Source organism: Argiope bruennichi, chromosome 2, assembly GCF_947563725.1.
Source record: "Argiope bruennichi chromosome 2, qqArgBrue1.1, whole genome shotgun sequence".
Lineage (NCBI taxonomy): Eukaryota > Metazoa > Arthropoda > Arachnida > Araneae > Araneidae > Argiope > Argiope bruennichi.
Window position 1 is genome coordinate 31431052 of NC_079152.1, and position 13836 is coordinate 31444887.

The 13836-nt window shown below is 32.0% G+C and overlaps 1 protein-coding gene across 1 annotated transcript in view; it reads right to left on the reverse strand.

Annotated features, from left to right (window-relative positions):
• Nucleotides 1-8797: 8797 nt before the first annotated feature.
• The window catches only part of LOC129960271 (uncharacterized), a 63056-nt gene continuing 58017 nt past the window's right edge, over nucleotides 8798-13836 (reverse strand). The window contains exons 4-5 of the mRNA XM_056073569.1: nucleotides 12409-12546; nucleotides 8798-9992 (exon numbers count right to left, since the gene is read on the reverse strand). Of these exons, the coding sequence (XP_055929544.1) occupies nucleotides 9748-9992; nucleotides 12409-12546 (383 nt within the window). The 3' untranslated portion in view covers nucleotides 8798-9747. The remainder of the gene's footprint in view (nucleotides 9993-12408; nucleotides 12547-13836) is intronic.

Genomic DNA, 13836 nt, shown 5'->3' on the forward strand with positions numbered 1-13836 from the left:
ATAAGAATCAAATAAGAATAGTACAGCCCTATAAAACAACAGATTCGTTTTTATCTACCTAGTTTAAAAAAATTCTCCATTATAAATTTAAAAAAAAGAGTACATTGAAATTCGTTGCAAGTGACTAGACCCCTATAGTCATAATACAATCTGAGATATTTTCATCTAAAGTTAGTTACTTAAGCTATATTTACGTCCCGTTTTTTAAAGCAACATTAGGACTATTTTGGGACGGGCCTCGTAATAATGAACCGCGGTCAGTTGACGAGGAAGACACCTGAGCTGGCAGGCCCTTCTCTAAAATTCCACATCACACCAGCGGGAGGACGTTTGGCCTTACGGATTTAATGTGCACCAGACTCTCTTACACGATGGTTCTTCGGTGGAATCGGGTCTCGAACCTGAAGCCCTCCGGTTCCGAAGTCAAAACCTTACTTTACCATCAGACCACCGCAGCCCTTTCATATAACGCCCACCACTCGAGTTAATTATCAGATAAGAACAAAGTAAATTTCAGTAATTTTTGTTGTTACAAAAAAGAGAGTTTTATTATAATTCTATCCGCCTTCGGCAACCAGCAGATTCGTCGGTTTTATAGTTGCTAAAACTTTCATTTAAATACTTAGTCTTAATAGCTTCTTCAGCAAAATAATTCTTAGTTCAAATTGTAATAGTCGTATATCTCTTACTATATTAGAAGTCTTACGCCGGCGTCCTGGCATAGGGGTAGCGCGTCTTCCCCGTGATCTGGGCGTCCCGGGTTCGAGTCCCGGTTTGGGCATGGTTGTTCTTCTGTTGTTCTATCTGTGAGATGTGTGAATGTGCCCTCCTGTAAAAAGGGGTTGTGCAAGCGAATGAGTGATGCGTGAGTGGCAAAGTCGTACTCTTGGCCCTAGTTGGCGCTGTTACAAAAAAAAAAATAAGAGACGTCCCCTTCAGGCTTAAATCGCTGTCTTCGTAACAGTGGGCTTGTCAGTGGCAAGTGCCATAAGAAACAAACAAACAAACAACAGAAGTCTTACACTGTTCTTCTCATTTTATAATGCATTTTTTTTTTTAATCAGCATTCCTAAAATTTTAACATTGAAGCGGAAATGATTAAATTTCAAATAAGTTATTTAAATCAAGCACCTTGATTTTCGGGAATGATTATGACTATTTTTCAAAATATTCCATAATATCATTAAAGAAATCGATAACCTGCTTTTTGAAAGATTCCACTTCAGTGTTACTTCCAAAATTAAGTTTTAAAAGATTCAGGATTTTTTTGTTTTGTTTTGTTATTTCAATTAAATTTGATTTTCGTCCCTCATTTTTTGTCATATTTTATTTTGTCTCTCATAATGTAGACTTAACTTCCAGGATTTTGATATTTTTAGGTGAGGATATAAGAAGGAAAATTAAGTTCTATTATCAAAGTATATTATCTATCATCCAAAAAAAAAAAAAAAAATCAACAGTATTTGGAGGTCTTATTGCGAAAAAATCTCAATGTCAAATTTTTAATATTCTTTTCTCAATACCAAATTTTTAATTAATGACTGCCAAATTTTTAATATTGTTTCCATTACAACTAAAAGAGATAATCATCTAGTCCCAACATAGGATAGTAAACATTTTACTGGCTATCTTGTGGCGGATTGTGATACGCGATGATAAAACCTGGGACCTTGTGGTTCACAGCCCAGTAGCATGGCCACAATACAAAAGAAATTGCACCTGTAGCGTAGCTGTTAACTGGCTTATAAGCTTTCACCACAATCTCACGACGCAGAGATTAGAGAGAAAAGAAACAAATAGTTATATAGGATTGAGTAGTAAAAAGTGATATAAGTCGAGAATATACAGGATGTGCAATTTTAAAACATTTATTCGAACATTCTTTATCAGTTAATAAATGGCAAATCGACTTTTAACTGAGTTCCAAATTTGAGTGGCTTTCTTAACTTTTTTATATTATTTCTAAAATACCCAAAACATACCGCAATGAGTGAATTGCGATTTAAGCGAATTCGTAATTATTATGAGTTTTTTTTTAACTTTTCGTCAACAGAAGACCGCTTTCTTATGACGTAATAACACAGACCTTTTTTTTTCACTAATTTAATTTTTTTTTTATTTCCTGGGAAAAAATTTTTCTATTCAAACAAATATTTACACGATATTGACACTCACAGGATCAGCGTAAGTTCTTTTATTATGTTTTCCTAGAAAAATTAAAATATTTATTTAAATTAATTCAATTCTTATATGATGCTGTACTGTTTTCATTCAACCAGCCGAATAACATGAATTTAACGCCATTTCCTGTACCATTTGATAATGGATACCATTGTTAATGTCTGAATAAAATTATCCGTTTAGTTAAAAAAAATCAATTTTTATTCGATTAAAGACGTACCAATTTTTATTCGTGTTTACGCCATTGTTAATGAAGACAATTAACAGAAGAAAGCGTGCGTTAAAAGACCAGGCTTTAAGCGGAAAAGAAATTTACTGTTTATCTTTGATTTTAGTAACCAATGAGAAAAAAAAAAAGGAAAGAAAAGAAAAAAAAAACACGAATCACATGGTTACAGAAAACTTTGAATAATGTCTTCATGGAAATTTAACTGTATGAAAGCCTATCTTTTATATTTGGTAGTTACTTGATTTTTGTGAAAATACTTGGATGATGCTCAAGCACTTGTACATGTCAGAAATCCCTCGGATTGGTGATATTCACTTCTCCGTTTTTCTCTGGCTCGGAAAATTTGAAAAAACAGAAAAAGAAAATGAGTAAGTGAATGTTTTGAAATATGTATTAACATTAGAAAGATGAGAGCGGTCATTTTAACAACAAACTGATTTCAAATGTGATCATTTCCTTGCTTTTTCTTTTATCTTTTCACTTCTCCGTTTTTCTCTGGCTCAGAAAGTTTGAAAAAATAGAAAAAGAAAATGAGTAAGTGAATGTTTTGAAATACGTATTAACATTAGAAAGATGAGAGCGGTCATTTTTACAGCAAACTTATTTCAAATGTGATCATTTCCTTGCTTTTTCTTTTATCTTTTCACTTCTCCGTTTTTCTCTGGCTCGGAAAATTTAAAAAAATAGAAAAAGAAAATGAGTAAGTGAATGTTTTGAAATACGTATTAACATTAGAAAGATGAGAGCGGTCATTTTTACAGCAAACTTATTTCAAATGTGATCATTTCCTTCCTTTTTCTTTTATCTTTTCACTTCTCCGTTTTTCTCTGGCTCAGAAAGTTTGAAAAAATAGAAAAAGAAAATGAGTAAGTGAATGTTTTGAAATACGCATTAACATTAGAAAGATGAGAGCGGTCATTTTAACAGCAAACTTATTTCAAATGTCATCATTTTCTTGCTTTTTCTTTTATCTTTTATTTCTTAATATACCTTAACTGATTGTTCCTAATTTATCATTATTATTGACACGATAAATGTATATAACTAGAAAAACGGATCGTGGTCTTTTTGACTGCTGAAAAAATATTACAATTTGCATATTTTATTCTATTTTAAATTTATCTGTGCACTATTTATCTTTAAGGTAGCCGACTACGTTCGAAGCAATATTTTTGAAAAATTGTATTTTTTAAAAACTATTTATGGTTTTTAGATGTATTGTCAATTATAAACACTATATATACAAAAAAATTATTTGGAAATATAATATATTTTGAGAAATAGGAAAATTTGTAGTAAATTTTAATGAAATTTAACCTAAACGGCTAACACTCTACACAAAATTGTAATGCAGCTATCCTATTTTTCTTTGTACACAAGTTATAGAATATAATGATGAATGAAATGAACCAAAATCTAAGAAACATTTTGAGATGCAAAGAAATTATGGGTAAAAATGTACGTATATATACATTTTTTCCATACATTTACAACTTAATTTTTCTAAAAACACCTATAAATAAAAAAGTATTTCACCAACAATAAAACTTTTGGTTCATTTCATTGCCCACAGTATTTAAAACACACGCTGAAATTTTTATGTAAATAGCTCTATTAGTTTTTGAAATATCATGTTAACGGTGGAAATTTTTTATAAAAATTAAAGTTTAAGAAAATTGAAGAAATATTTTAGCTAAAAAATTGTTTAAAATGATCCTGGATGATAGATCAGACCTTCCTTTTCCTAGGAAATACTATTTTGGAAAGAGGAAAGCCTGAACTACAAGAAATAAAAATAAAAGAAAAATTCGCCAATGTAGTCGAAAACCAGTGTTTTTAACGTAGTCGGACCCCTTAATTTCAAGAGCATTTGATTGGAAGGATAATAAACAAAAAAAGAAGATGGTAAAAAAAAGCGCCTGGTTTCTATCTGTAATTCTTTTTATTTTTGAAAGTATTTGCCTTAATGGAATGACTAGTATTCACTTCTTTCGGTGACTGTTTCGTTTTCCTTCGTGATGTCACAAAGAGTATTTGTTAAAAGGAATCTATCGGGGGTGGGGGGGAGGGGAAATAGTTATACGAAATTAATATGAAACCGATTTTCGTTTGTATCTAAAATCTTATTTATCTTGAAATAAATATTTTCCTGACGATAACAGTGAGTAAACTTAAGCAGCCAAATTCTTATATTTTATAAAAATTAGCCATCTTTGGCGACGAGCTTGTTTGCCCGGATTACTGACTTTTAAGGCAATGAAATGGTTAATATAAAATGCCTTTAAAAAATTTCAAAGTGTTATTTGAAAGAACTGAAAGACCTGAGTTTATTTAAACTACAAATTGCTGGTATGTAAATTAAAAATGTATTTACTGTGAAATAAAAGCGGAAGTGTAAAACCTACTTCGAATATACTGCCAAAAAAAAGCAATTTTTTAAAACTCTGATAATGAGCAAGCGATTGAATGTTTTGATAGATGAGTTCGTATTTGATTATGACATTGTTACAGACTGAAATAAAATTAATTAAAAAAAATATTAAAAATTTAAAAAATGTACGAAAACGAAACTGATGTCATTAAAAAAGATAAGTATTTAGTTCCAACAAGGGAATCGGGTACCATGTTCTCGTGAAAGTGGAAAAAATTATAACCAAATCTATCAAAACTCGCCAAACTAACAAATATAATAAAAAGTTTAGAAAAAAGAGAGATAAATGTATGTGGCGATTTTCTGTCTTAGATAAAAGTTACACCTTGGAGCCATTCGACGCCATGAACCTGATTTTTTTGTCAGACCATTCTTCTGAATTTTAAGATAATTTAAAAAACAATTTCTGTGAGATAATAGTTTTGGGTAGTTATAGTGGTCGATTTGGATAGATAGTTTCCATAGCGATTATAAATTTGGCGAAGGCTAAGCCCATTTTTGAGTACGATTAAACTTTGTCTGGCGTCTGTTTCTATCATCTTGGTTTCTTTTATTTTTATATATTCTTCTCTCTGAATGAATGGAGTTTATGCTAATGCTACAAACTTTTGCAGCTCCATTAATATTTAAGTAAAGAATTGAATTAAGTGCAGCTGTAAAAGCGTTCAATGAAACCTTCGTATGTTTTGTTTGCATTTGTCTGTTGCTATTTGATAATCTATCTATATTTATATAAAGCTCAATGTGTGTGTGTGTGTGTTGGCGCTCTACAGGCCAGATCGTTCTACCTATAGCTACCAAATTTGGCATATGCATACCTTGGAGGTCGGGAATGTGCACCTGGGTATCTTTTTTTGAATTTTTAATTAGAATTTTAATTATTAATTAAAAACTAAATTTTCCGTCAAAAAATCTTTTTGTTTCCCCACCGCTAAATGAGTAAGGCTTCAGTTTCTTTCCCACGCTAATGAGGATAGGCTTAACTTATTTTCGGCCGATTATTTCAAACGATTCTGTTTATTTTCTTAGTTTTTGATGCATTTAAAATTAAACATTGTTAATGAATCGATCTTCCAGATTCATTCTGAAGTACTTTTGAATTAAAATAAAACAGAATAAAGGAAATTAAAAATTTCTAATTTGCGTAGCGTTACCCCAACGGGCGTAGAAAATTCACGCATTTGCGTTACCATAATTGGAGTTGAAAATTCACGCATGCGCATTGTGTTCTCATTATTGACAACTCTATTTTCAACGGATACGGACTTGGTTTTGTAGATGTTTCCGACCGATTATTTCAAACGATTCTGTTTATTTTCTTAGAGTTTCATGCATTTAAAACTAAACATTGTTCATTAATTGATCTGTTCATGATGAATCTGAGAAAATTTTGTTGACAAATTCTTGAGATATTACATAAATTAAGAAAGATATTCTTTAGTGCTCATAAGGTTTAAATACTCAGAGATTCTGTTTTCAGTACTCATATTAAAAAAAAAATAATGCTTCGTTTCAGTAAGAAATTTTCTGATATTAATTACAATTCAACCATTTCCACTTTAATTTAAAGCATAAATTCTACGGAGCTAACAGAAAACTGCGTTATGGCTGAAGTTCTGTATAATATTATGAATGGATTATATGACTATCAAAATTTAGAGGCTTTAAAATATTTTGATGAAGAGGCTATTAAAATAGAAGTTACATAAAATATTTAATTATTAAAATTTTAACGAGCATTAAGACTGGCGAACCGGCTGGTCGCCAAAGGCGGCTAGTAGGTAATAAGGTCTATTTCTGGGTCACGCACATAAGCGGTTTTCTTATCTGGATAGTGCAGAGCGATTTGTTCTTAAATCAAATTTTTTTTAAAAAAATCATTGATAAACGTTGATATCCTTACATGATAATACTTCACATGAAAAAAAAAATCGAAGATAATGATGTAAGATGTTCATAAGCGAAGTAGAATGCTGAAAAAAAGGTTAAAATTATTTCTCTTTCGAAATAAGCAAAATTAAGAAGATGCAACAGAAATCCGCATTGGTTTATATCTTTAGATGCATTAAACATATTTATTTCTAATAATGTTTCTAAAACAATCTATAGTGTGACTTGGGGGTTTAAAATTTATTTTTGAAATAATGACACGTAATTCATCCAAAGAAATTGTGAGATATTTGCAATAAAATTTCAGGTCTACAAGATTTCGAAGGGCTTTGAACACATTAATTTATTTTAGTACCCGGTACCTGGAAAAAGTTTAATAAAAATTGTTTGCGTTGCAGTAAAGCGTACCAAAACATAACGGTATATGGGCAACTATTTCGAGGAAAGATACTTAGTCTATTTATATATTAAAACCCGCAAGAACTAGATAAATTTGATGTTAAAGTTAGGATAACAGCTTATATATGGTCGAAATATCTGTTGAATATATTTATCTTTAGGAAAAAAAAGCAAAATAAATAAATAAAATAAAATACATAGATGAAACTGTAGGAGAACATGTGAAACTTGGTAGAGCCAGCTTATAATATAAGAAAGAATATCGGTTCTAAAAGTTTTTTCCTATCTTTAAAATTAGCGAAAACATTAAAGAATACTTAAAGTAATGCATAAAAATTATTCAAATAATTGAAATTCATAAAAAGGAGAACTGTTTGGAATCAAATTTTCAAACAGAAATGTACAAATTTGATGGCATACAAAAGAGGAAAATAGGATGAAATGCAAATTTTAATTATTAAATACTTTATAAAAGCTTGCTTTGGCAAAAATAGATAAATAAAAATTTTGTTTTTTGATAATTTAAAACGGTTAGTGAAAATGCTCTTGATATATGCATTTAGTTTTACCAAAAATATTGTTTTTCTACTGTTAATAATGCTGCATTACTCACCTTCAATAAGTTATTTATGAATTTTATTTAGTAATGTTTTATTCACACATTTTACGCTGTATAAATTTTGCTTTAGTGATTTTTTTAATTAATTAAAGATTTTACAAATCATTTCTACAACTGTAATCAACTGCCATTTGTCCCAATCGGATAAGTTCCAGTTATTCAATCTTCGTTTGGAATGTAATCGGAGTAAAATCTGTTACAGAATCGATTTCTAATTTCACCTAAGTATTTATTTTTAAACAGAAAAAAATCTAAGGCATATTGAAAGATATATTTTGTTTTCCGTTCCCTTTTAATGATTTTTTATGCTTTCTGGAGAATTCTTAACAAACCCTAATCCCAGTCTCAAAAAAAAAAAAAAGTATATAATTGTTGCTATTCCGAAAGCTTTTGGTTATTGCCACATATTTCATTAAAGTCATTTGACTGAAATAGATAGACTGTATGATATGACGAATATGATATTTTACATCTTGGTGTTTTGATTGGCATCAAAATTTTTATGAATTTCCATATAAAAATTTTTATTTGTGATCTTGCTTACTGAATATTTTAATTTAATAATACATTGTAATATATAGTTTCATAGATACATCATATTTTGAAATATGCATAAAAAATTCACATTTAACATTAGCAATTCAACTATTAAATTACTTATAGTTCATTATCCATTTATTCGAAATTACAAAATGATACATATTATTAATTTATTTTGTATCGAAAAATTCATTTATATATTCGAATTTGTGTAAAGCTAAATGTGAAAATAATCTCTTACATGTAGAGATTTTCATACAGTTTTAGAGAATATATTTTAAAAAGAAAAAATTTAAAAAAATGTAAATATCTACAGCAGCAGGCATTTACATTTTTATAATTCTGCAATTAGTTTCAGAATAAACAGCAGTGTACAGTTACTTTTTTGACAGACTGTCTGTTTCAAAAGTAGTAGAAAACATCCATATTCTTATTAAAACCTTCTTTATTATAAATTTCAAATAAATAATTATGAAACGTTAACATTTCAGCAAGGAACTAGGTAACTCATAAGAACATTAGTGTTAGAAATCGCTGCTGAAAGTGAATGTTCTAAGAAAATTGAGAAATATCAAGAACTAAATCATTTTCCGTTTGTTTTGTTGTCAAGCTTATTCAGATGCAAAACAAGTTTTTTTTTCACCTGAATTATCTATTTATATATAAATACATTTCAGATTCCTTTAACATTTGTTTAATCACATAATCTTATTATTACTGCTTTATAAAGTAAAACCTCCTTTCACTAGCAGCTTTTCTATATGTTGTATATATTGAAAATAGTTAAATCTACATATTTCCCCTTATGTTCATTATTTGTCTTTGAAAGAACTATATTCAGAACTTTACAAATTGGATACATGTATTAATTAAGCAAATTATTATTGCAACGTTTATGAAGAAGACAATTGTTTTTGTAGCATTGTTTGGCAATAAGCATTTGCTTTTATTGCAAGTACTGAAAACGTCTTTTGATTCAGTTCGGAATTTCAATCACTCGTAAAGCATTGAGTTAGTAAATTGAAACTTTGTCCAATTTTTATCACAGAAACTTTTTCACATTTTTTTTAGTCTAGTTGTGCAGGAAGTCCTTTTATAACTGACACACTGGCTGGCTTCTTAAATGAATTGTACTTTTCTTAGAACATTTCATAAGTTTCGAAAACTAGTTATTCGTTTCTGAATATATATTAGAATATTCATGATCCATTAACTGACAACTGATTCAGAACTCAGTGCTAGGGCAACTTATAGATCTTCATATTTCTTTAATTCTAATACAAGATTGGAAATAAATATTCCAGACATGGTAAAAACAAGAACAGTAACCAGGATTCGTTGTTTAGGAATGCAATATTCTGTGATATCCAGTAATAAGATATTATAAGTTTTAGATAATTCAACACTTCTGGCTCATCACTTTCATTCACATAGACATAGGTACACGATTGGTCATCTTCAAGAGAGGGTGGGGCTCAATATGATGAACCGGAATATCTTAGCCAGGAGAAGCCAAAATAAACTGGCCAAGATACAAATACACAGTCCAGCGCACTCCAGCGATAGTGGCCAACCCACCGTAAACACTCGTGTCTTCAGGAAATCTTCAGGAATCCCCTTGTCCAAGCTTGTGCTAGTGTAGAAGCCATCAGATTTTACTCTCTTGAAGCGCATGAACACCAGATTGAAGATGCCGAATACCGCTAGAAGAAAGGAATAAGAATCTATTGACTTCTATAAAAAATAATTTTTGATAATTTGGGTTATAAAAATTCAGTATGTGAAAAATGTAATTTTTATGTAATCTTATGGATTTAATGTAGAATGAAAACCAACAATGCAAGTTTTACAACTGTAGCGGATTGGTCTGATGCGAGGATAGAACCTGGGACCTTGTGGTTCGCAACCCAGTAACATGACCACAATACAAAAGCAAATGCCCGTGCAGCGTAGCTGTTAAATGGCTTATAAGCTTTCACCACAGACTCTCCCTCTAGTGAGTCGAACGATATGACAGTTGAGTGGTGATGTATTAGCTGTTGAGTCTAATGTGCATGTACCTATTTGAGTAGCGCCAAGCGTTATGGCTAGCGTATGTGGGTGAGTGGTTGCTATTGCGTTAAGTGAGTCTGACGGCTTTGTTTTGCTGCGTCAAGTGAATGTGACGACTTTGGGTTGCTGCTGGTAGATGGCGCCATAACAGCTGTACGAGGGTTGAAATTTCATCATCCGAGGTCACCAATGTGGCGGATTGGTGTGAGCGAGGATAGAACCTGGGATCTTGTGGTTCGCAGCCCAATAACATGACCACAATACAAAAGTAATTGCACCTGTAGCGTAGCTGTAAACTGGCGTATAAGCTTTCATCACACTAATGGTTATTGTATTTTGAAGTTATAGTAAGTTGACGATTTCCATTCAGCCTCCCCATCAGGAGGTCACCTACTTAAAGTGAGTAAGGACATATTAATTCCAATCTTTTTTATTCTCTTGCTTGGGACAATTTAAGGGTAGGATCCACCCACTAGAATGAGATTGCATGCACCATATCGAATGGGGAAGATATTTTTTTCATCTGCATTTCTTGGAATATACTTAGTTGTAGACCCAAGGAAAATAATAACAGTATCTTGCTGCGAAGATGCAGAATGGACGGAGACTGCCGGTTGTATATTAGCTACAGCGCATAAATGGAGACTTCTCAAAATTAAAGTCATTGTAACATCTGGAATGTTTAGATTGTGATGACTTAGTGGGACACAAGAATGGTTTTAAAGTGCCACGAGGATGGAAATGATATTTTTTCCGCTTCAGTGGATTGCGATTTGATGATTGTGTGTTCGGTGAGAGTATACAAGAGAGTTGAAGGAATTTGGATGAAAATAAGTCAATGGAAATAAACAATCCTGCTATTTGGCAGGTCTGGACAAACTTTGTTTGATGGATTATATTGAATTGTAGAATGAAATAGGCCTCGGTAGGTTGTTAAGGCATGTGATGGTAGTAAATGTAGATTGAAAGAAAGTAACATCTTATTTCAGGAAGAAATTAAAATTTCACAAGTCACTCACTTGAAAGAGTTCCAAAGTACCATACGGATGTGAAATATTTTTTTCTCATGTGAGGAGACTGATTTTACGTTTGTCTTGGTCAAAAATTCCATTTTTATACTATGCAGTTGGAAGTGAGTGTTAAGTGCCGGTGAATTTACCAAGTTCTGTAAGTGGGCAGGAATGGAGAATAAATAAAAAGATTTGGTGGAAGTCCCAGAGTCAATTCGTAACATTGGTTAGTTCACATCTTGTAGAAGAGTGAGACTCCAGATGTTAGGAACTATCTGCAATCGTGAGACGGTAAGTAAGGGTAATTATATAGGTGTCTGAGTCTCGGTTCTCCAGGTTTTGGTGAGATAAAGAGTTCGGGTTTCGCTTGTTTAGTTTAGTTTAATTTAGTTATATTAACGCCCCGTTTTAAAGCAACACTAGGGCTATTTTGGGACAGACCACGTAGTTTTGAACCACGGTCAGATGACGTGGAACGAAACCTGAACTAGTACCTCCCTCTGCACACCACGCCACGCCACACCAGCGGCAGGATGTTTAACGTGCACCAGACCCGCTTACACGACGGTTCTTCGTTGGAATCGGGTCTCGAACGCAAAGCCCTCCAGTTACGAAGCCGAGACCTTACCGCCAGGCCACCGCAGCCATTCGGGTTTCGCTTGAAGCTCGTCGCTGGGGCCAACCGCAGTGAACAAATAAGCATCTAGACGAGTATGATGACTTCGGGCATATAATTGTTCCAACATAGTGTGCCTGTTGAGAAGAGCGCTGGATCATTTAATTCTGGAAAATTGATTGCCGATGTAGTTGGATTGTAATTATTGCTGCAGTTGGTCACAATCAGTCAAATCCTGTTGATATTCTTTATTGTGTGGTAATGGAAGTGACCGATTGTACACAAAAGCAACTCAGCGAAACTAAAACTCAAATTTGTATCTTGTGAATGAATTATTTTAAAAATACCAGAAAATGTGCAACATTTGAAAGGAGTGTTGGGATTGCAAAACAATGTTTTAATAATTGTATAAAAAGATAAGAAAGACGCAACTTATCTTACCTGCTAAACTATACATTACGCCAGTGACCATGATTGTACTGATTTGTTTTTTTATTAGTCCTAAAATTCCAAGAGGCGCAGAGCTGACCAAAAGTATCAAGCATACGATTGCACAAGACATGGCCAAATTTCGCATTCCTGTATGCACAAAAAAGAAGAAATAAGGAATAAGATAGAAAAAAACAAGATATAGTTAAGTCCATGCAAGTTGTTCCTATATAAGAATATGTTGCATAGATGTTGAATATTCTGACAAATTATCAATTTGTTCACAAAATAATTGAATGAAAAATTAAATTTAAAAAGTATGCTTTTCCTCCATTGAAATATAAATTCTTGGAACTTTTCTGAATCATTTTATTTTCAAATCCCACTTTTGATATTTGGAAATATACATAGAATTTGAGGAGTTCTGCCTGATTCTTGTAATGTTTAATTATTCACCGCATCGCGTTTCTCCTGTAACAGAAGGAAAAATAAGTTATAGCATCATTTTTCAAGATGTTCACAAAACAAAACAAAAATTCATGTGGATCGTCAATAAAATAAATGAAAGAGTTATTCTCGAATAACTATCTAAGAACAGAAAATACACGTACAAATTAAATAACACATCACTCAATAAATCTCCAGTTCTGATACGTAAATGGCAACACTGTTGATAGACTCAAATAATTTCTAGACAGTACTAACATTCAAATGATAAGTGTCAAAAGTTTAAGCTATTGACCCCAATTTTGTAATTTTTAATACAATGGATAAAAATAATTTCGTGTGTTGATTAAACATTGTTTTATGGGAAAAAATACTGCTGAAGCCAAAAAGTGGTTTGATGAGTGTTATGAAGACTCTGCATCAGGGAAATCAACTGTTATTGACTGCTATGCTGAATTTAAACGTGGGCGTACAAACACCAATGATGTCAACACTCTGGTAGGCCAAAATCGTCTATTGTTTTCGAAAACATAAAAAAGTCCAAAAATGGTTTCAAAAGACCATAAAGTGAAGTTGTATGAAAAAGCTGGAATCTTAGAGATATCAGAAATTAATACGTTTACGTATTTACACAAAAATTTGAGCATGCGTAAATTGCTATCAAAATGGATGACGCATTTTCTCAGACGGAGGAAAAAACAACTTTCAAGATACAGGGAGCTGTTTGGAGTTGTTGAATCGAGATGAAGAGGATTTCTTGCTTCGGTATGCGGTATTGGATGAAACATTGATCCTCTATTACACACTTGAATCAAAATATCATCAGGTAAGTGAATAGCAGCCGGTAAAAATCGTCAAAAGTGACCAAAAAACTCAGAAGTCACCTGGAAAGGAAAGGTTGTGGCATCTATATTTTGGGACTACAATGGTACTGTGCTCATCAACTATTTTGAGAAAGGTAAACTATCAATAGCGAATATTACATGGCATTAT